At 38.2% G+C, this 24,452-nt stretch overlaps 1 protein-coding gene across 5 annotated transcripts in view; it reads right to left on the minus strand.

The window, feature by feature from the left end:
- Positions 1 to 310: 310 nt before the first annotated feature.
- Positions 311 to 24,452, minus strand: part of qkia (QKI, KH domain containing, RNA binding a) — a 148,856-nt gene continuing 124,714 nt past the window's right edge. The window contains exons 5-8 of one of the 5 annotated variants that reach the window (XM_061968208.2): positions 14,868 to 14,955; positions 10,636 to 11,076; positions 6,660 to 6,734; positions 311 to 3,404 (exon numbers count right to left, since the gene is read on the minus strand). In XM_061968208.2, coding sequence (XP_061824192.1) covers positions 3,388 to 3,404; positions 6,660 to 6,734; positions 10,636 to 11,076; positions 14,868 to 14,955 — 621 coding nt within the window. In that variant the 3' untranslated portion in view covers positions 311 to 3,387. The other 4 variants (XM_061968210.2, XM_061968206.2, XM_061968209.2 and 1 more) reach the window with 4 other exon arrangements.

Below are 24,452 nucleotides of genomic sequence, written 5' to 3' on the forward strand. Positions count from 1 at the left end.
TTATGACTTTTATAATTCCATCTCGTTTTGCTAAAATAAATGTACATCATTTTTCTTTGCTAATTTTTATGTTAAATTTGTCTGATTGCGGTTTTGCATTTTTTTGAGTAAACGTCGAGAAAAAAGGGAGATCATGTTTTTGTACAATTTCCTACTGAAACTTTCATGAGAACACATTCTTGGTGTGTGTTTGCAGTGTGAGTGTCCATGAGTCACCAGATTATTTAATTCTGTTAGTCCGTGAACCAGACCGAGTCAATACATTCATGAAACTGGTTAAAAACACAAGACAAAAATATCAGCAAGTTAGTAAAATTCTTACTAAGAATGTTTTATTAAAATAAATGCCAAGAGGTTAATAAGAAAAAAAACAAAAAACAACAGCATACACCATGAAAATGGCAAGCATGTAAAAATACTTATGACAAGAAAAAAACTAATCAAGTCGCTAATGAGTTAAACAAGCTGGGCATGAAAACAAAATATAATTTTTAACAGGGGGGGGGGGGGAAGGCAACACTCCCCACCAGACACTTAAAAAAGTGGAGGGGTTGTGGGGGCAAGGGAAGGAGAAGGAAAGGTTTGGGGGACGGGGAGGTCATAAAAAAGCACTCAGAAACATGATTAATATACATATAAAATGAGATTAGAAAAATACATTATAAACCTGTAACAATGGCTGTTAATTACATTATCATACATGTGTAATAGGCAGGCCAAGAGAAGAGAATACGGTCGGTAACGTCTTTCAACTTTTCCATCGGCTGGACCGCCAACACGACGACACTGTAGCGCGTAACATCGCGGAGGGACTTCTCCTAATACTGTCAAATGCTGCTGAATAGCCATCTCCGCTTTTAATATTGCATTTCAATTTCTAAATAATATGCCACTAATAATAACACTGAAAGAAAAGAGAATTTCATTGACCTTTCGGCGTAACGGCTTGATGAGAAAGCCATGAACGGAAACGCTAATAATGGTGATATTGATATTGTGACGTTGTTTCACGATTTAACGGTCAAATCGTCGTCGAAACAAACACTGTCAATGTATTTTTCTTAGCTCACGATCGACTCAATGCGTCTTACTATATTGCTACCGGCAGCTCCGTTTCTTCTAGGAAGTTAAGTCACGCGCACACGCAAAAAAAAAAAATAAAATAAAAAAATTCTTATGATTCTTTAAATTCAGGAGCCTGCTAATACAGCAGAGTAAAGGGCTGTCAAGTAACAAGAAAAGTAATCTGAGGAAGACAAAAAAACATGGCACATAGTTAGCTGGTTAGCTAATTCTGGTTGCATAGAGTAACAACGACGACGACGGCAAAAAAACACGAGCCGTTTCGCCCTGCTGCGCCATCTCTGGTGGGTGCTGGGTTTTTTTTTCTTTTTTACTTACTAAACACAACCGGACTACTCGGAAAAAACAGAGACCACTCTTGTTGATAAGGCACTTTTTTTTGTTTTTCTTTTGTTTTGATTTGTTCCTTTTAAAACACTTCCTTCCAGTCAAATCCAGGCAAACAGCATTTGCACTTTCTCATTCATTTTTTGTTTGTTTTTTTCCTTCTGATTTTGTATCTGCAAGTAAAGTATCAAAAGCTAAAATAGCCAAAAATAGATTTTTTTTCTTTTCTCTCTACACCAGCACCCTGTAAAATCATCCATTTTTTTTTGTTCGCTTCTGTATTTATATATGCAATGGCGTATCTACATTTATATATATATATATATATATATATATATATATATATATATATATATATATATAAGACGTATGTATAAAGCAATTTAAACAGGCAGGCATGGCTTTCACATCCTATTTTTTTTTCTTGAGAGAGTTCAACAAAAGAGCTTGTAAAAAGGGTGGGAGAGGTGTGACACATTGTGGATGCGCTTTCAGGTTGGCGTGTTCCGATGTAAATAAATTGGCCAAATATAATTGTAAAAAAAAAAAAAAAAAAAATGGGTAAAAAAAATTGGCAATGTGTCATAAGGAAAAATAAAAGTGAGTGCCCTTTTTTTCTATCAATTACAGCAATCTAATAATTGTTTTAGTGTTACTCTCCTGCGTCTCAGAAAAAAGAAAAACAACAAAAATCAAATGAAAACGCTATCGGACTGGTTGTCTCATCCAGCTGAAGGCAGGCACCACAAATTCACACCGTTGCAAAATTTTAAAACCACAACGAGCCCTCTGCGAGACAGATGCATAATTGCAGATTGATAATAGTAGTAATAATTCATAGGAAAATCCTTTGGCTAAATATGCACACTTAATACTTGTTTTTTTTTTGTCTTTTTTGATCACAGCTTAAGCAAACTCATTGAGATTTCTTTTTTTTGTTCTAAATGCATCAGGCACTGTTAATTGGATATAGTGTGAATAGGGACAGCAGGGGCGGGGGTGGGGGGGTGCCCCAAAACCTCATAACACCTTACTTTCATGATAGTACTTGAAAGAAAAACACAAAAATGTTTAAAAGAAAGCACACACACGCACACATAAACCCTTCATCCCAAATCATAACCATCCCATTTTAGCTTTAGCAGCCTGCTTCTTTAGCGTGACAGAAAGAAAAAAAAAAGAGAAAAAAACAAACACCCGCCCCCACTGCTTGCATCAAGTAAAACAACAACAACAACAAAAACATGTGAACAGGAAATTAAGCGCAGATTCCCCCAAAAAATAAAACACACAGATTATAACAACAAAAAATGAACAAAGCGTATTGTTTGCAATTGTGACAGCCATGCGTTTGTTTAAACAATCAGACAGAAAGCTGTTTGGGGGAAAGGCTAAAAGGGCGGCACACCCAGAATGTGTCAGCACACTAACATGTTGACAGAAAATCCAAGTTAAGAGTTAAGTGTTCTCTTTCCTTCTTTTTCTTTCAGGGGTGGGTGGGCTACAGTAGACATCACCCGAGCCTCCTTTCTTTTTTGAGGGGCATTGTGTTGCCATTCTAAACCCAAAATAGATGAATCCCCCCCCCACACGGGTACAGGTGGATTCTGGTTGGCATCTTATTGCTATTAAACTTCAGTGCACATTTATGATTAACACCACAAACATCCCACCCGCTTTGTGACTCGTGAAGAAAAAGAAAGAGAAAGAATGGGAACTAAACTCAATGAAGGGGGTGGGGGGGTTGGGGGTCAAAACAAAACCAAAAATAATAATGGAGTATTACACAACTTTTTGTCATGTTTGTGTGAAGAATTTGTTAGGGTAGGCGCCTCCCTCAAGTTCTCTCTCTTTCTCTCTCTCTGTCACTTGCGTCCGAGAGGCTAGCGAAAGGCAAATTACCAGTTAACTGATCAGCAGGCAGGCTTGGGGCGGCTCGTCATTGGGTGAAGAGTTCAGAGGTCAGAAGGTCATGTGTTAGTTGCCGGTGGCGGCTATAGGTGGTTAGAAACAAAAACAAAAACAAACAGAAAACAAAGATAGAAAGGATATTAGTGTCAGCAAGAAGAGACTGGAATGACATCATTTGAACAATTAAAAAAAATGAATGCAAATAGTTTAATGTGGCCCTGCCCCCTTAGATCCTAAACCAAGCACCCCGCCCCACCCACGTTTAGGCAGCGGCGGCTGTTTTGTATTTAGAGCACAATGCCCTGCAAAACCAAAACACAGAAGCAAAGAAGTGAACAGACAGACATAAAATAAGTGTAATAATTAGTTTTCTTTGCTTGTGTGCACGTTAGTGTAGTAACTCGTGTTAAATGTGCAATAAACATGAATCGGCCTTTTAACGAGTTTCTTTATTTCGCAGTATAATCTTTGTGGAATATAAATATAATACACAGGAACCATAAATACATTTTGATATAAAAAATGTTTTCCATATACTGTATGTATAAAATGACAGTACCTCGCGTACAAGAGAATTCATATCGAGGGAATGCAAGTTACCTAAAAAAAAAAAAAAAAAAAAAAGCTGTATGACTTTATCGCCCGTAAAAAATATAAAAGAGTCCAAAATAAAATTGAAAAAAGTGAAATGGTGCCCAGTAGCAGCAAGCATGGCTACTTTCTTTTCTCTTTCTCAGATGCAGTAAGGAATTACTTCCTTTGCTTCCAAAGAGATGCAAGGAGGACTAATCTCCCATCAGAGGAATGTCTAATATAGTTGTACACGTAGAGCACTACCTGTACTGGGTTTCACAGCTGCATTACACAGGAAAAAAGCTGCTAATATCACCTTTTCGCCTGAGCTTTGAAATACTATACACAGTGTACATATCCCTTTTTGAAGGGCTCCATTGCAATAAACGAATACCACGCTTTTAATAAGAGTCAAATTTACTGTACTTCCTCATATAGACTTAAGGTCTGATTATTTATTTGAGCTCGAAATCAAAATAAAAGCAATACATACATAATCATACTCAGCATAGGCAACAAGAATGTTGCGTGTATGCAGTTTCATACCGGAAGCACCATGAGCTCAAAAGGAGTAAGCAGAAGTAAAACTATTTAAAATCGCGTACTCCTTTATGACCTTTGGTGTTTGGTTACTCAACTTCCGAGAGCAGTAGTGTTAAGGCATTTGTTTGTATAGATGCATTTTTAAAACGACAATACAAATATATTTTCCTTCGATAGATAAATAATTCATTAAATCATTATGTATTACAATAAGGGCTGTGTTAAAAAATTACCTGAATCCCAATATTATTGCTAAGAATTGGGATTGGGATTCTACAATGTTTTTATATTTTTTTGACTCCTCTTTGTTCCTGTTCCACGGGTGCAGTTTCTTTTTTGCCATCGCTCCTTCTGGAAATTGATAAATGATAGCCAGCATGTGTCTTATCAACAGAGCAGCGGAGTCAGCGCACCCTGGCCGGCTCATCGTCAAGAACATGTCGGCCGTCATGCTAATGATAAAATGTCATTTGTGAAACAGCTCTCTGATTAATTTTTTTTTGTTTATGTCAATTGGAACTTACATTGCATGTTAGTGTGCATCAAGATTGCGATTTTTTTTTTAGATTTTTTTTGCAGCCCTATTCCATACAGTTAGCAAAATTATAATACATACACAGTTTGTATCGCGGTCGGTAAACTCCTACAACTACCGTACAAATCACAACAGCGTAAAGCAATAGATAATAGATAACATAATTTCAAATGCCAAATCTCAAATGGGTTATAGGGGGAAAAACACGACGAAGAAGTAAGATGTTTAATACTGTGTAGTCAATTTATGTACAATTATCTGAGATTCGAAGTGGGTAAAACGTCAAACTATTTAATTTTTTACTACAGGTGAGAATCTTTGGGGACTTAATGTGATCCGTATTTGATTCTTGGGGTGACGATCCGATTCAGAATCTTTTCTTGATTCAACACAATTCTCAATTCAAACAGATTCTCGCAATGCATTATTTGGTATAGTAATTTTAATACAACTTTTTCAGAACCGGTTACAATACCTCTTTTTGGTTGTTGAATATGATGTACAGTGTTGCGCACATTGACTTATGGTGCGTCCCATTTGTGCGGTCAAGTCGGAATTTCCGAGTTCCTAGCTCCTAGTAAGTTTCAGCTGGAACGCCCCCTGAGGATGGATTTCTGCCTCAGAAAATCGGAGTATTTTCACCACCCACGAGTTGGTTTAAAAAATGGCTGCTCTCAATGTAAACAATAAAATACGCTTCTATATTATACATTATTAGCACTTCTGATTAGTTTTTGTCGTCCATAAACGATGTATAGTTGGACGTTTATATGTGGTGACGTTGCAGTACTGTAAACAAACATTTTTTCATGCGGTATATACGATTAATATTGCTAGCAATAGTGTCTGTGTATCCTCTTCAACCACCATCTTTAAATATGGCAGAAATAGTGCATATTTTGCCATAAGTAATTTATATTCAGACAAGGCAAGCACAGAAAAAGCTTTTGTAGATTTCAGCCATCTTGATTTCTGATTCCGTAACTGGAATGCAGCATACATAGATGGCCTAAAATTTTTTTATTTATTTATTTATTTACTAAAGGAAAAAAAAACAGATTTTTGAAAATTATGAATTTACTTGGAATCTTAATAAACAAAAATCGTAATTCGGATGTGAATAGATTTTTTTTGGAGCACCCTATTTTTTACCTGCTGCTGTTTTTGTTAGCAAAAGGAGGTGGCGTTCAGAATGGGTGAGGCACTTATTATATATTTTTTAAACATATATATATTTTTTAAATATATATATATATATATATATATATATATATATATATATATATATTTTTTTTTTTTTTTTTTTAATTATGTATATATACATATACATATATATATATATACACATATACAGTAAATATGAGGAAATACAGTATCTGTCAAATGTACCCATCTTATAAACATCTATTTTTGTTGTTGCAAATGAGCTCTTGCTACGTTAAGGACTGAATGTAAACAAAATGTGCACGCCACAATGCACCATTTAGCTGGTGTGCGAACATATAGTATAGAGATATATATATATACGGGGTCAGGGGGAATGCTGGGGATGGGACACACACACACACACACACACATACAGATAATATAGACATCAGAATATAAATCCCCAACAAAGGCATCGAGGCATCACAATCATTGAAATGCATCAATTGAGAGCAGAGTGTAGCTAAGAGACTAAACTGACCTCTGTCAGCGGTCACAATCCTTTGGTAAGGATGGACCCGCGTGTCATGCCGTCTCACTTTAGTAGCCATTGCACCTAGATTGTAACAGGTCCACAAGGTTAGAAACCATTCACTTTGAGCAGTCATAATTTACAGTAGCAACATTCACATTTTCTTTAACCGTTATCATAATAATGCTGGGATAATACATAAAATACACTCAATTGCAATGTAATACAGATTATAGCACATACGCACATTACATAGCTTGTATTAAAAATACAGTAGAAAACAAAATACATCATTTTTTTGGGAAAGGGGGACTTCTACATTGTATTCAAATATGCATAAGTTAAGTCATTAAATTCCACAGTGCTCAGAGTTCTATGGGGGACTTCTTTTTGTGGGGGGGGGGGGAAGGGTAGGTGAAGGGTAAGGGCTCCCAGGCTGTCTGGGAAAAATAATGTGATTCTTCCCGTGGGTTCTAGAGAGGAGATTTAGAGAAATTTGTCTCCTTATTTTGAAAGGTGAGGGGCGAGGGGGGGGGGTGAATCCAATACAGCTCTGATGGTAATTGAATAGCGGCAGACGCCACCTGCCTCTCGACGCCCTCTTTCTTTTCTCCTTTGCCATTTCTCTCAAGCCAATCAGCCCTTCCTACGTGTCCTCCTATGGCGCATTTGAGCTTATGTGACGCTATGCTTGTGTCGCTTTGCGCGCACCTCTGAACTGATCAAATTTCTGTGAAAAATACGCCTCTGAAGTCACATGGAACAAATAATTTCCTGCATGACGTCACATAAATGTCAGCGTATTGCGCAAGATGACTCAGAGATTCAATCTGTGTGTCAAAGAGTGTCTTATTGTTTTGCTTTTTTACATCCAATTGACTACAATAGTTTACTAAGCCCAATGATCCCGTTCCTGAAACAGGCGCAGAGACTCTTTACAACATTCTCCCAGCTCTGCGGGTAGTAGAATGAAGAGGTGGGAGATGGTCTGTGTGTAAGGGAATGCGTGAGTGAGAAAAAAACTAATTGCATTTTTTTTCTTTCCAAAATGGTGATAGCGTTTTTTTATATTTTTGTATAAAAATACAGTAAACTGGGAAAAAAACAGTGAAGGAAGATATGTTACTGTTAGACTATCTATCAGCATATTTTTGTCTCAAGGTGCCACACATTACATAACAATATTCTACTTTAAAAAATATTGGCCTTTACGCAGATGGATACAGAGCTTTTGTCTACGTCATGCTCTTAAACTGAAGACATAACCGATAAAAACTACACAGTTTATAATGTAATCATAATATACAATAATAATGCAAGTAACCGTATAAAAGGATATAAACTTGTATTTCTCATTACTGTATCATTATCCTAATTAAATACATTTAAAAAAGACTCATTTCTATAAGCAAAAATGTAACTTAAATAAATATTGAACAACTTAAAGTGAATTTTTTATTCCAGTTGGAAAAACTAGGTCAGGTTGTCATCTTTTTTGTTGTTGCCATCACGTGATCACGGCATCCGTGTTGATAGGATCATATTGCCCATCCGGTTGAAGCTGAAACGGGACATTTGGCAGTATAATCATATTTTTTTCTCTGAATTGTAGTTGTTTTTCCAAAACCTCTCACCAGTAAGTCGAAGGAGCGAGGCTTTGTCGGTCGTGTTTTCTGTGTGTGTAAGCGAGTAGTCTTGCTCTTCGCCCACCAAAGATTGTGAATGACTGATAAGAGGGCTCACCCAGTTCAGGTAATTCTATTGTTAAATAAACACGCTCATATGTTCAGAGCTCTTCCTCCATGTTTGAGCACAAACACACGGACAAAGCAGTTTATTGATGCCGGCAAAATATTTCGACTTAATTTTCATTTATTGTTCGATTAACTTAATGACTAAAAGTCCAGGTCTCGTCACCATTAAAATGTTTTTAAGTGGCGTTTGCTATTAGCCTACTAGCTGCCTCCACTGCAGCGCACACACAAAAAGCTGTTTCCTTAAATACTTTTGATTGGCTAGGAGGCAAAGGCTGCAAGGCTCAACAATTCTGATTGGCCAACATGTCTGTCACTCAAATGCCGGTGACTGCGGAGGATAAAAAAAAAAAACCTCGGCCTCTTGCTGTTCTTAATCGCACTAATTAAAACCTCGAAGTCAGATGTTGATTATTCGTGCAGCCCTAATGTTTAGTTCAACAACTGTGGCACTTCTCCCGCGTGTTGCGTTGAAATAATTTGCTTGACAATATTTAACACATGACACAAGAGGCAAAATGTATGATTGCGGCATGCCGGGTCGCGGAGAGAAAGTGCACACATTTAGGGTGTTGTTTCGAATCGCTGGGCATTGTGTCAAAGGCTGGATTTGTATGGTGACTACTGTCAAGTGGAAATTTCACAGGATCTCTGCGTGGAAGAGGAATTTTACATCAAGACTGTAGAGAAATGTCTATAAAGTTAGTCTTTTTTAGGATCGTGAGGTACCATCAGAGCTGTAACAGAGGCTGGACGACCTTTGCGTGCAAGGGAATGCCGTTATATTGACGTTCAATATCTGACAGTTCTCCAGCTCTGTGTTGGCGCCCAATAGTTGCTATCGGGACGAGTATTTACCGTAATACATCACGCCAGACGCCAACTACGGGATTGCAGGATGCTGCGTAGTGGATTCTGTGTAAAAGGCACAGATAAGAATAAAAATTGCAACTATTTTGCACCTAAAGAGTGCTAAAATGATGCCAGTACATTTGGTGGTCAACAATTTGACCCTAAAACTAATTCTCATTATTTCGTATGGGAAAATGTTTAAAAAAAAAAAAACAGGAGGTTAAGCAGCATCCTGGAATGGAGGTTGCATCATACAACAAAATGAAGCGTGTGCAGGAATGGAACACGCAAAGTCAGGGGATGTGTAAAGAAATTCACTGTGGCAATTTCACAGGGTTTGGCAAATCGCTCTGCAGCCACCTACATGGCTCAGAAGCACCAGATGGCCTTACATTTCCCTGCTGTCAATGAAGCCAACGGCGGCTAGAAAAAGTAGCACGGTAGCACGAGCCGAGCGCATGGAAATGTGTGAGAATGGCAGTGAGCGCGTTCCACAGGGCCCTGTGTTGCTGAAGGCACCGATCGATAGAGTGAGTAAATAAAATGCACTAAGCCGGTGTAACCCCGCGAGTTAAAGAGAGAGAAGACGGCCCTGTCTGTACTGCACATGAATCCCAGAGGCGCGCTCGACATGCACACGTTCATGCCGCAGTCTGATGCTAAACGCAACATCACAAGTGTGTTAAATTAAAGCGCAACGCCTCTGTGCGGATATGTCAGCCAGGTCTCGCTTTTGTTATCAAAATATCAGTTGTCTCTTTGGTAGCAGATGCTGTCAGCTAAAAGCACCACAAAAAATAATGTAAAATATGGACCCTCACGGTGAACTGGACCACTGGCACAGAACTGAGGGGAAGATCATGTATTAGCACACAGCCCAGGTTCACGACAGGTGAAGCTGAGACAACAAAGGAAGGGGGAAGGAGTAGGGGAAAAAAAATAAAGGGCGACTGGAGGAATTTAATGAACATCCCCAGTGGGAGTGACAGGGGGACTATCTGCAGGCATCAAGTCCTGCCTGCAGCCCAGAAAAATGATTTCAGAAGCTGCAGAAATCCGAAGGGATCTACTGCCAGACTGAATATGCCTCCAGGCCAGTGCATGAAAGGGTTAGAGAGCAGGTTGCGAGCTCGTTTCTGTCGGGGTGCCTCGTTTTAGACTCGGCTGAGTCCGCCTGTATAGATGAGGCAGTGTGTACCTGGAAGCGCATTTTAATTGTTAAGTAACCTAAGTCAAGAGAAGCTAGTTGTTTCCCTCGTTTTTGACATTTTATCAAAAATGTCCGCAGAGCTGGTCTTCCCATTTTATAAGAGCTTCACCGGCTCATCCACCCAGACAGTTTATCGGTTTAGTTCTTCAGGTGGACACCACGTATTTACCTTTCAACAAGTCTTGACAGTGGCTCATGGAAGCCGTGTCCAGCACCCCAAATCCGGGGTAAAACAAGCTGCCCTCAGGTCCGGGCTGGCTAAAGCTGGCCGCCGTACCCGCCGCACTCATGCTCCCCCAGGCTCGCTTACCTAGAACCCCACTGTGCTCGATGGGGTACTCCAGCAGGGAGGTGGGTGCCAGGGCGTAGGGGTAATCATAAGGGGTGGTGTAGATGAGCCCGCCGTCGGGCGTGGGCGGCACCAGAGTGGGGGTGCCATTGGGCAGCATGGCAGCCATCTGTGCGGGCCGGATGAGGTTCATGATGGGGCCCCCGGCAGGAGTTGGGGGCCGGAGCGCCTGGTGAGGCAACATCTGACCTGTGGGCGTCGCTATGAGGCGGGGTCCCTGAGCGGCTGCTGCCGCCGCTGCAAGAGAGAACGCAAGGGTGGCTGCCATAAGCAAGAGAGCGAAGGACAGAAGAAGAAAGAAGACAGAAGACAAGAGATAAAGCATAGTGGTGTTGGTCATTATCACAGATGAACAGTGAAGGGTGAAAATACAAAAGGAGGAAAAGAAGAAAAGTGGCAGGGAGAGAGGAGGGGAGGGGGCAAAAGGGAAAATTAGTCCATGCAATGATCATGGTGGTGGACCACATAAAGCAAACATAGCAAAAACAAAAATAACCCCTCACACCAAAACAAGCTGTCATCCCAATGCAAAGCATACAAAATCACCTTGGCAGATCATCTACAGGAAATAAGAGCAGGGCAGACATCAACACACAGCAACCTAAAGTGAACTGTTGGACTGCAGAGGTGAACGCGCAATAGGCCAATAAGGGAGTAGGGATTGCATGGAATGTTCACCATTTACAGTTCATTTTAAGTGGCTGTATTGATTAGGGATGCACCAATCATTTAAATTAACAATATCCAAACTTTTCCCAGTGTGGACTGCATATAACCTTGAAAGATATTGCAATTTTTCCACTTTCTGCTTATCAAACACTGAACTACTCCAGTGTAGGTTAAAATATGCTAAGCAGTTAACGCCATTTCAAGAAAAAGCAGCTGACCTCCACTTTTTGTTAGTGATACGGACGTTGAATCTCGATTTACGAGTGCATCTATTTGCGACGTTTTTGGTTTTTGAACGTTTACATTGTGGCAAATATGCCTGTGTGCGAACCATGTCTTGGCGTACAAATACTTCATTCATTAATTTTGCTGGCCGATTGACGCAATCGGGGGCTGCCATTTCAGCATCACTTCCTGTACAGGCGGGTACGCCCAGAGGCGGGGCACCGTACATCACATCCTGTACACGCGAATCAACCATTTGATCGGTTATTAATGCAGCTTTATTTTATGTATATTGATACAGTTTTACCTATTTTTTTCGTTTCACTAAATAAGCGTTTAATCACTTGCAACTTTAAAAAACAACAATTCATTTGGAATAAGAAACTGTTAAATTAACTCACACATTTATTATTTAAATATATATATATTTTGTGTGTGCGTATATATACATATATATATATATATATATATATATATATATATATATATATATATATATATATATATATATATATATATATATATATATATATAGTGGTCAAAAGTTTACATACATCCTGGCTGTCTTGAGTTTCCAATAATTTCTACAACTCTTTTTTTTTGTGATAGAGTGATTGGAGCACATACCGTACTTGTTTGTCACAAAAACATTCATGTAGTTTGGTTCTTTTATAAATTTATTATAGGTCTACCGGTACTGAAAATGTGAGCAAATCTGCTGGGTCAAAAGTATACATACAGCAATGTTAATATTTGGTTACATGTCCCTTGGTAAGTTTCACTGCAATAAGGCGCTTTTGGTAGACATCCACAAGCTTCTGGTTGAATTTTTGACCACTCCTCTTGACAAAATTGGTGCAGTTCAGCTAAATGTGTTGGTTTTGAGACATGGACTTGTTTCTTCAGTATTGTCCACACGAATTAAGTCAGGACTTTGGGAAGGCCATTCTAAAACCATAATTGTAGCCTGATTTAGCCATTCCTTTACCACTTTTGAAATAAAAATTTAGCTGTTTGGTCACAATACCCAGCAATATGTTTGGAGGAGAAAAGGTGAGACCTTTAGTCCCAGGAACACCATCCTACCGTCAAGCATGGTGGTGGTGGTGCTAGTATTATGCTCTGGGCCTGTTTTGCTGCCAATGGAACTGGTGCTTTACAGAGAGTAAATGGGACAATGAAAAAGGAGGATTACCTCCAAATTCTTCAGGACAACCTAAAATCATCAGCCCGGAGGTTGGGTCTTGGGCGCAGTTGGGTGTTCCAACAGGACAATGACCCCAAACACACGTCAAAAGTGGTAAAGGAATGGCTAAAATTAAGGTTTTAGAATAGCCTTCCCAAAATCCTGATTTAAACATGTGGACAATGCTGAAGAAACAAGTCCATATCAGAAAACCAACAAATTTAGCTGAACTGCACCAATTTTGTCAAAGGAGTGGTCAAAAATTCAACCAGAAGCTTGCCAGAAGCTTGTGGATGGCTACCAAAAGTGCCTTATTGTAGTGAAACTTGCTAAAGCACATGTAACCAAATATTAACATTGCTGTATGTATACATTTGACACAGCAGATTTGGTCACATTTTCAGTAGACCCATAATAAATTCATAAAAGAACCAACATTCATGAATGTTTTTTGTGACAAACAAGTATGTGCTCCAATCACTCTATCACAAAAAAATAAGAGTTGTAGAAATTATTGGAAACTCAAGACAGCATATATATATATATATATATATATATATATATATATATACATATATATATATACAAACATACATATACATATATACATACATACATACATACAGTACATGCATATACATACATACATACATACATACATACACGCACGCACGCACGCACACAAATAGTGTCTATAAAGTGGGCAGATTTTTACTAAAATAGGAATGTTTGTCGAGGCTCGAAACAATTATTCATGTTTACATTGATTCTCATTGGGAACTCGGCTTCATTACACAAACTTTTCGGTTTATGAACCACGTTTAAGAACCAATCAAAAATCGAAGTTTCACCGTAGTAGGATTTTTTTTTATTTTTAATTTGGCCGTAATCATCCATCACAACGGTTCTGCTGTTGTCTGTGTTGCATTCATTATTATAATATAATTTAATACAATATTTAAAAAAAAGGCTGCGGACAACAAAGACACATTTGACATAAACTTATTAATAATCAACACAATAATTATATATTCAAAGAAATCATACAAAATTAGAATTCATAGGTCAGACTTGTGCCTGAATTAACTGGTGCATCCCTAATAAATTTTTCCCTGCTTTGGCACGTGCTCCATTGACAAGCTTCCCAGCAAGCAACGTCAATCAAATACTACCGACATAGTGGTTAAATGACGTTACTGTTAGGGATGGGCATAATTATTGGTTTTGTCTTGCAAAATGGAGTGCACTACTGGGCAGCAACCAGCAGAGGCACTGTTGATTCTACTGAATAGGAAGAAATCAACTACAATAGCAAGAAAACTGAACATTCAGAGAGATGCTCTCATCTCGCTAATAATTCAATCCAATTTAATGTATGCCCTTCCCTAATTGCTGTTACTTGACTATATGGGCAAATATTTCAAAAACATTTAACAGTAAACTTCAGTGATAAAAAACACCATCAAAGCGCAGACTTTGGTTATTAGCATGGTTATTTCATCTTTGGATGATTCCTCCTTGAGCAGATGGGTGAACTAGCTTGCTGACATGCAGAATTGAGCACAGTGAGCTCCAGTGGTGTGTGCTGCAAAGTTAAGATTCTGCAAAGAGCAAGTTGATAACCAAGCGTCCGCATCTGTATTGCAAAGTGGGGAGGTGGAAAAGCTGGATGTGGAGAGGGGCGAAGTGGTGCATGAAAGGGAAAGGAACATGGAGGTTCTCCTACTAGTTCATGATTGTAGAGTAGGTAAACACAAATGATTTGGTCAGCTTGAGAGAGGTGGTCACACATACGATGAGGACATGTACATAGCGCATCTGGCTAAATGCTGATTTCATGGAGGTAAACACTGTTAGTTAATGAGAAAAGCAGCTAAATAAACGTCAATAAATGTGGAGCATGCAAGTAAATGATGGGTCCTATAATGTGACGAGCTGTGTACATTAGTGGTGTTAATCGTAGATCACTTACGAGCTTTGATGTTGTTGTCTCTGTATGTTCCGTTGAGAATGGCCAACTCCATTAGCTGGATCTTCTTCAAATTGTCTTCACCCTCTGCCTGTGAAGAAGAACAAAACTAATGTCAATATTTTTATTGAAAATACAGCACTCAAATGTCACCAGTACACATTTCTGATACACTTTTGCTTAGGATAATTTGTATCTATAAGTAAAAAGTAGAGGTGGGAAAATAATAGATTATCCAATGCATCATAATTAGAACGTGGGCAATTCATCAATCGATGGACAAATGTCCAAACATTGATTATTAACACATGTTGAATAAAGTAATACATAACTAAGCATTTTAAAATGTTAATGCTAATTAATGCTAATGTTCTATAAACATTAGTTTATGTTTGGTTCTAACTAACCAAGGGAGAGATATTAGCTAATATTAACATTAAGTGTGAGCTGGGCTCGTGCGGACACACGTAGGAAGGAGTGTGAAGTGAATTATATTTATATAGCGCTTTTCTCTAGTGACTCAAAGCGCTTTACATAGTGAAACCCATAATCTAAGTTACATTTAAACCAGTGTGGGTGGCACTGGGAGCAGGTGGGTAAAGTGTCTAGCCCAAGGACACAACTACAGTGACTAGGATGGCGGAAGTGGGGATCGAACCTGCAACTTTCAAGTTGCTGGCACATCCGCTGTACCAACCGAGCCACGATGCCCCAAAGTAGAGGACAAGCTATGCAAGTGGTGAAACAAAAGAAAAAAAATGCTTTCTACACTTCAACAGAAGACTAGGACTATAAATCGCAGTTTTTTTCATAGTGCGACTTATATGTTTTTTTCCTTCTTTATTATGCATTTTTGGCAGGTGCGACTTATACTCCGGTGCAACTTGTACTCCGAAAAATACGGTAATAGGAACCACGATACAGCAGAAAGTAACCAGCTAAGAAGAGGAAATTAGCAAGTAAATTAATAAATTAGGAGAGACAATAATATCCACACAGTAAGACAAACACGTCTGTCTGGCTCGTGGCTACTGCTTCTAGCCAATGGCTCGGACTGGGGGGGCGGGACTTCCAGGTCAAAGATGGGAAGTGACGTGTGTTGTGGGGGTGAAAGGTTGTGTGAGTTTCTGCGGTGATAGCGAGAAATAGGGATTATGCTTGTTGTAGTGGCGTGTTGCATTTTGTGAGAAAAAGAGAGATACTGGGACTGTCTGAGCCTTCATTCCTTGGAGTGTTATCATATGATGAAGCAGATAGGTGTCACATGTCTTTAAGCCGCTAATTTATAACGACGAGGACAAAAGTGTCTGAATATTCCGTGGTTGCAGAAGGCACAAAAAATAAATAAGGGATGCATGTTCTACTACAGTTCTCACGGATTTTTAGTTTTCCATATGCGCACTAATCCAAAAAACCAAAACGACGCAATATTGCATACGCAGTAGCCAAAGTATGATTCTTGTAGAGATTAAAAAATTAAATGTAGTACATTTAGAATATATACTAATATAAATGTTTAAATAATCGATTTATAATCAAATTGTAGCCCCTGAATTGTAATCATAATCGAATCGTGAGGTGCCCAAAGATTCCCACCTCTGCTAATAAGCAACTACAATTTTTGTTATACTTAGTTATATTGGCACAAATGTCATGTTTCACATTGCAATATTGTTCAATTAAGGACAATTATTACATACGTCTAGCTTGTGTGCTATTGTATGCTCAGCTGTTGTGTAGCTACTAGCTCCTCGCAGCCTATAACCTACAATGATAATGATAAATGGGTTATACTTGTATAGCGCTTTTCTACCTTCAAGGTACTCAAAGCGCTTTGACAGTATTACCACATTCACCCATTCACACACAGATGGCGGGAGCTGCCATGCAAGGCGCTAACCAGCAGCCATCAGGAGCAAGGGGTGAAGTGTCTTGCCCAAGGACACAACGGACAATGTTTATGTTTAGTAAATGACTTCACTAAAATACATGAAAAGACCAACCTTGTGTGCTTTTTGGCACAAATTAATGCGCTGCAGGTAGTAGGGCTGTGAATCTTTGGGCACCACACGTATCGATTCGGTTCGATTCTTGGGGTAACAAATCGATGCAGAATTTATTCCCGATTAAAAAAGATTCTTGATTCAAAATCAATACCTTTTAATAACATTGGGTGCCGGTTCTATGGTTAACTACATTCCATTAATAAAAATGATAAACAGATCTGATCAATTTCTATTTTACTTAAAAGAAACATGGTTTTGTTGAATAAAATTCTACCCAAACATTTAATAAAGTCCAAGACAAATGGTGCTGACCCGTCTCCGCTCGGGATGGTGTCCTGCTGGCCCCACTATGGACTGGACTCTTACTATTATGTTGGATCCACTATGGACTGGACTCTCACAATATTATGTCAGACCCACTCGACATCCATTGCTTTCGGTCTCCCCTAGAGGGGGGGGGGGGTTACCCACATATGCGGTCCTCTCCAAGGTTTCTCATAGTCATTCACATCGACGTCCCACTGGGGTGAGTTTTTCCTTGCCCGTATGTGGGCTTTGTACCGAGGATGTCGTTGTGGCTTGTGCAGCCCTTTGAGACACTTGTGATTTAGGGCTATATAAATAAAGATTGATTGATTGATTGATTGAAATAAGGCAACAAGAGAAGTATCCCACACTTCTCTTTTCTAATGTAAATCTGTACAGCAGATATGGGCATTTACATCAACAATATGATTGCCTGAGCGGCTGGACAGGACAGGTATTAAAACAAAACAAAACTAAAAAAAACTGAAAAATAAATAAATATATTTTAATTTTTTTGAATCAATGCAGAATTGTTACAAATATGAATTGCGAATAATTCGCAAATCAATTTTTTGTTTTACACCTCTAGCAGCTAGGCTTGTATCTAAGTGCTAATATCTGAGGTTTTGGGTAAAAGCCACAAAATATGATACTTATTTTTGCCGATATCTATATCGGATCAATACACTCCTACTTAGCATACAACAATTTCTGTGATTATTGTTAATCCTCCCGAGAGTCCACTCATTGTCCAACCCTATCACACCATTTCCACCAGGGCACATTGCAAGCAAGGAAAAACAATCTCCATGACAACCATTTTACAAAACTACATGTGTGGGAGTGTTAAAAAACAATTAAATAAAAATCAATGCTAGGTCACACTTGACATCTCTTCACAAGGCTAGTCTCAAATTAAGGATTGGTTCCAATGTCAGATTTTGTTGGCTCATATGTATTTTAGACGATACCAATTTTCCTGACGATAGAGCTTTTAATACAATTGTCATATTGTGATAATGCATGTTGACACATTCAAGCTGTGTCCCCCATATTTGACAGTGACAAGCGAACACACGTCCTTTACCACTGTAGCATTCTCGCTAGTTAGCTAGCAGCTAACGTCCCACTACAGTTTGAGGCTACTTATAAATCCCTAGGTTTATGATTATCACCGGAGGACAATAGCTAACCATGCTACATTACACACTGTAGGAGGATATAGTAACTGTAAACTACTAAGCTACAGCTCTTGGATGTACACACAGGTGGGGGGATCGATACAAATGTCGACAGTAACAATAGATCAGTATATTGTATGGTTGATACTACAGTAGTCAGATAAAAAAAAATGTTATTGTCCAAAAATCGTAAGTAATTTTTGTTATTGTTTACAAACACAGAAAGGATTTAGGGCAAAAACCAAAAGTTTTAATCTGAGCCATTTCTAGAAAATTATTTAAATATATAATTGATATTGTTACACCACCATCCTGTGTTTTTATCTGAGTGCAATTGGGTTAAAAAATCTAATCATTCATTGATATTGAAAATGTTAAGTAGCAGCGTACACAAATTTTTAGTATTGCCTAAAACCAATGTAAAGTACCGTATTTTTAGGAGTATAAATCGCACCGGCCAAAAATGCATAATAAAGAAGGAAAAAAACATATATAAGTCGCACTGGAGTATAAGTCGCATTTTTTGGGGAAATTTATTTGATAAAACCCAACACCAAGAATAGACATTTGAAAGGCAATTTCAAATAAATAAAGAATAGTGAACAACAGGCAGAAAACGTGCACGTTATATGACGCATAAATAACCAACTGAGAACGTGCCTGGTATGTTAACGTAACATATTATGGTAAGAGTCATTCAAATAACTATAACATATAGAACATGCTATACGTTTACCAAACAATCTGTCACTAAATCCCATGAAATCTTACACGTCTAGTCTCTTACATGAATGAGCTAAATAATATTATTTGATATTTTACGGTAATGTGTTAATAATTTCACACATAAGTCGCTCCTGAGTATAAGTCGCACCCCCGGCCAAACTATGAAAAAAACTGCGACTTATAGTCCGAAAAATACGGTAAACACAAGAATAAGTGCTTTTCACATTTTAACATAATTGTGAATAAAACCATGTTACAGCAGAAAGTAAGCAAATACTAACAGTATATTAATAAGTACAGCAATAAAAGTTTTGAGAAAAATGGAAATGACAATATACTATTGCATAAATCAGCAGCCAAATTAGGAGCTTTTGTAACCCGTTTTGAAGTGCTTCTATTATTTATATACCATATAAAATATTTTGATATAGTTTGTAGGTCATATCGCCAATCCCTAATGTATTTGTTAATGTAATGGCAACACATGATGCTTTGTGTGTCATATCGCCAATCCCTAATGTATTTGTTAATGTAATGGCAACACATGATGCTTTGTAGTTAGTTCAGGTTGCAACCATTTTTCTAATTTGGGTCTTGGAAAAGCCTGAATTAGCAAAACTGATTAGCATTGGCTGTTAAGTGTTGTTGTCCTTGCTTGTTGTTTAGCTTTGTTGTTAAAAGCGCACGGAGACATTGAGTGTGGCGATGCATATTCATAATCCATATCAGAATGATAATTACAGTCATTTCCTTGGCTCCCTTGTGCGCAATCAAACACGCAATAACCAAAGCCCGGGTAGCGTCAGTCCCAATCAATTAACGTTTGGGTAAATAAATACAAAAGCACCCGCCACTTTCATTACTGCTAAATTGGGGGACCGAAATTATTCACGGAAAGCAATTAACATATCTTCCTCCTCCCATTTAACTAAAACACCCACTCGCACCCTCCTACCTGCTTGTTCCTCAAACTCCATTTCTCCTAAAGCTACTGAACACTCAATAACTGTGTTGACATAGAAGGCTTTTCCAAGGCTGTTTGTCTTAATTTAAGCAGGGGTCAGGGTGGATTACTCTTGAAAATGGAGGCCGCAAAGACGCTTAGATGACCCTGGGGGTGATCTATTGACTCATTCCGACTTTTCACCAAATAGCTGGTAAAAAGGGAGGCAATAGGCTAATAAAATAGTGCAAAAAACAGAGAGACAATACTCTTGCACCATGTATGTGCAATTACTACATTCATCCCTATGCAATAGAGTCCACATTTGCAATAAAACACATGTCGTGTGACAGTAACACGTAATAAAAAAGAGAAGCGACAACTACAGTTAATTCTCGGACTCACAAACGGTTCGGCAAGAGTCTGCCACTCTACTGAGGCGACAATGATCAAGGACGGAGCTGAGGGAATAAATAAAGTAGAAGAGTTACAAAGCCTTCCCCCAAGAGACTCCTATTGAATACAGCTACACACAGAGAAAAAAAAAAGTGCAAGGTTAAAAGGGAACTGCACTTTTTTTCGGAATTTTGCCTACCATTCACAATCATTATGAGAAACAATGTATTTTTTTGCATTGTAAGTCATAAATAAAAGTCCGCTTACAATGGAGTCAATGAGAGGTCCTCTATTCTGCCAACAAACTCCTCTAAATAACCATGCAAAAACCACCAACAATACTCCATTTACATTTTGTGACCTGAATTTGAACCAAGTATTAGTGATAGTGTAACGCAGACTAACTTTTTTTTACAGGCACATGAGAGCAAACTAGCTTATATTGATACTGCTTTATTGCCTAGGAGCTGGTGGATGTTTATCCTAGATCATTAATATTGTCCCTCACCTTGATAGTAAAAGAATGAGGACATAATCCGAGAAATTGGTCAACTTTGGCCGGAAATTTAGACCCGGAAATGGCGAGAAAGACGCTTGGTTCCACCACCCTTTTTTTTTTAACAAGGATTATAAGTTATTTATTTAAACGTGAATATATCAACATCCCATCAGACAACCTCCCTGTGACAGCAGACATTGTAGAGTCAGTGATGTTTTATTATGTTTGTTGGCTCTCATGAAGTCTGCAGTGAGTACTAATCAGTGATGTTGTCGATAAAAACCTTAATGGATGTGTTTGGATGTTTTTTTAAAAGGACTTTATAGGCAGAATTGAGCGACTCATTGGCTCCATTGTAAGCGGACTTTGCATAAAAAAAGAAAAACATTTGTCGTCTGTCTTACATAAAGATTGTGAATGATAGGCAAAATTCCTCAAAAACTGCAGTTCCCCTTTAAGGTAGAGGGGAAAATAAATAAATGTACGGTAATCGGTGTGTATTAGTAAGGAACAAGAGAAGAAAGTGCTCTTTACTGACCACTTGTTACTTTCCTACAACTTTCTTTCTCAAAGCTATGACACTTTTCCACTTTTAGAGATGAAGGGATTGACAGGAAAAGAGTGGAAATGCAATTAGTATTGATGCAGCATACATATTAATAATGGTAATTTGGTAATGATTGAACGCATCCAAAAGTTGAAGAGAAAAATGTCGATTTTTATGTGGATAGGAGGAGAAGGATGGCAGTGCATTCATCAAAGAAAATTAGCTTCATGTTTTTATTATGGGTCAAGTATTGGAATTCTATATAGATATCTAATTTATTTATTTTGCAACACCTCAGAGAATGCACCAATAAGACATACACTGAAGTTCACTTTATCAACTGTCTACCTCCTGAGAACCAGCGGTGGACTTTTTTTTGGTAATTTTTTGGTGTACTAGAACAGACAATACAAAACAAACGGGGCCAAAAGTCTCCTTGAATAATAGGAAAAATTGGGCGTATGAAAACCGAGGTACCATTCAATAATAGCATGCAATATTGATTGATGTTCAAGTATGTGCAGTTGTGCTGCAATTCGATGGAATTTCGTGGAAATAGAAGAAAACACACTACGGTGGTACCTCAACTTAAGACTGCCCCAACTTAACAGTGAATTGAGATAAGTGCTGTCTTTCAGTTTTTAGATGCAAACAAAAGTTTGAGTTTACAATGATGCTTGACATTTTTTGGTCTAGCAAATGTCACAGTGAACCCCGTAAGTTACGCCCAAAACATCCAGTCTTACTCGCTAGCATTATCTTATGGATCGACATTGACATAACTTTGTTTTTCCAACCATTGGGAGGAAAAAAGTGAGTGTGAAGGACAGTGCTGTGAAGAAGTGGATGATATTTAAAAAATATAATCAGAAACATGACAATTACAGCATATCACTGCTAGTCTTCACCATAAAGAAGCAGAACGAGTCTAACACAGGCATAGAATGTTAATCCAAATCGCAGACATTTATCCATGAAAAGATGGGAAAGCTGCAGATGGTGTGTTGGACGGAGAAACAGATGGAAGGAGATACCGTAGAAGTTTGAGGTGGGAATCTTTGAGTACCTCACGATTTGATTGCGATAACGATTCATGAGCTACGATTCGATTAAAAATCAATTATTGATACAACTACAATTTATGTACATTGTGGCAGTTTTACATTTATTTTCGTTTCACTAAATACGGGTTTATAACTTGCAACTTTAAAAAGCAGTGCATTTGTAATAATAATTAATTCTCACATTTACTAAATCAATGGAAATGTGTGCAAAACTGGAACATAAGTGCCCTAAAATAAAGGAGCTGGTCGGATCTCTCGGTGAGGTGGCTTGCTGCAATCAGCCAAACTTTAGAACTGTCTGCATTACTTTACTTACAATAAATACATTGATTATCGATTATTTACGTTTCCTAATACATTTTAGATTCGCCCATATCCGAATTGCGATACATCAACAAATCCCCCACCTCTAGTAGAAGTCTAATCTCCAAGAAAAAATACATACATTATTAATACATAAAACTACTTGAGTTGCTCGGGGTGTCAAAAAGCGATTTTCGAGTGAATCGCGATTCTTACTTGTAACGATTCTGAGTCAAATTGCTACCCCAAAAAAATCTAATTGCATCGTGTCGTGCCCAAAAGTTCACAGCCCTATTAGTTGTTATTGTATTATTTTTTTTATTAGGGGTGTAACAATTGATCGATACATCTATAGATCGATTTATATTTCAAAATTTTAAGTGCTCAGCAAGTTTACCTTCCAAAAGATAAGTATTTATTTCACAGTCACACTGGTTGATTTTTTTTTTTTTTTGCTAAAAAGTTACCGAATGGATTTCAAGTCACAGAATCGTTTAAGATTGTATAGTACTAAAAAAAATTACAAAAAAAGAGATTGTCCCTTAATCGTATCGGCAATTGAATCGAATTGTTAATAAACAAATTGTTAAACCCCTAATCGTTATACTATATTTCTTACGTAGAAGTTGCTTTTCGTTTTTAAGAGGCATGTTGTGAAAGAAAAATGCTTTTAGTAGCTTATTCAGGAACATCGGTGTCATGATGTACTGTAAATGCTCACCTTCCACTGTCGATAATTGCCATATGGTGACATGATTATGGGCAATAAATCGCAAAAACATTGTTGTGTTCACTCTGACCAGGTTTTGTAGTTATCTAGCATCCTCCTCAGAGGCCAAAAGGTGGCGTTTTACAAGCAGTGTTGACAGCAATAACGACACGGCAGTAATTGAACAAGGATCAGGTCACTGGCTCACACAAACTAGGTAGCGTCTCAAAAAAAAAATCACTACTAATTAGATCCTGCAGCCCTTGAACAAACAAAGTGCACATATTAATTAAGAACCTTAAACACTAGGAATACATTTATCACAATTTACATTGTCTTTCAATAACCTTGGACCGTAAAAAGCAAGTATTCTTTAGTGAAGTGGTTAAGTGAGCTCAGTGGCAGGCTGCAGTAAAGAATCAAGGTATACTGGGATGGGATTTCTCATGTACTGTTCGTGTGATACGTGTTTATGGACTTGCTGGGGTTAAACGGGCACAAATGAAAAAAAGAGTTCCACTGTTTTTGCTGTGCATTGCATCCAGTCGGCGCCTATTAAGGCGAGAGAAACTCTGTAATAGATGACGCCGCCTGTGTGTCGCTTCATGTACACCCGGAGGATTGCTGCTGATTGAACTTCATCTTCACACAAATGCAGTTTGTTAGCTGAATCCCCCAAACACCACATTTCTTTGTATTTGCAACTCACAGAACTAATTTTACCCGTCCAAAAAAAAAAAGAAAAGAAAGAAAAATAAGTGATTCCCAGCTACAACATTCACCTACATTCTCCGTTCCAGTGGTATTCCGTGAGAGCTGGCAAAGTACACCTGCCAGAGTATGTGTTGCAGTTTGCTCGAGACAGGAATGATGACAGCTCGGCAATGTCTGCAGACAGCCGCTCCATG

The sequence above is a fragment of the Nerophis lumbriciformis genome, linkage group LG08, assembly GCF_033978685.3.
Source record: "Nerophis lumbriciformis linkage group LG08, RoL_Nlum_v2.1, whole genome shotgun sequence".
NCBI classification, from domain to species: Eukaryota; Metazoa; Chordata; class Actinopteri; order Syngnathiformes; family Syngnathidae; genus Nerophis; species Nerophis lumbriciformis.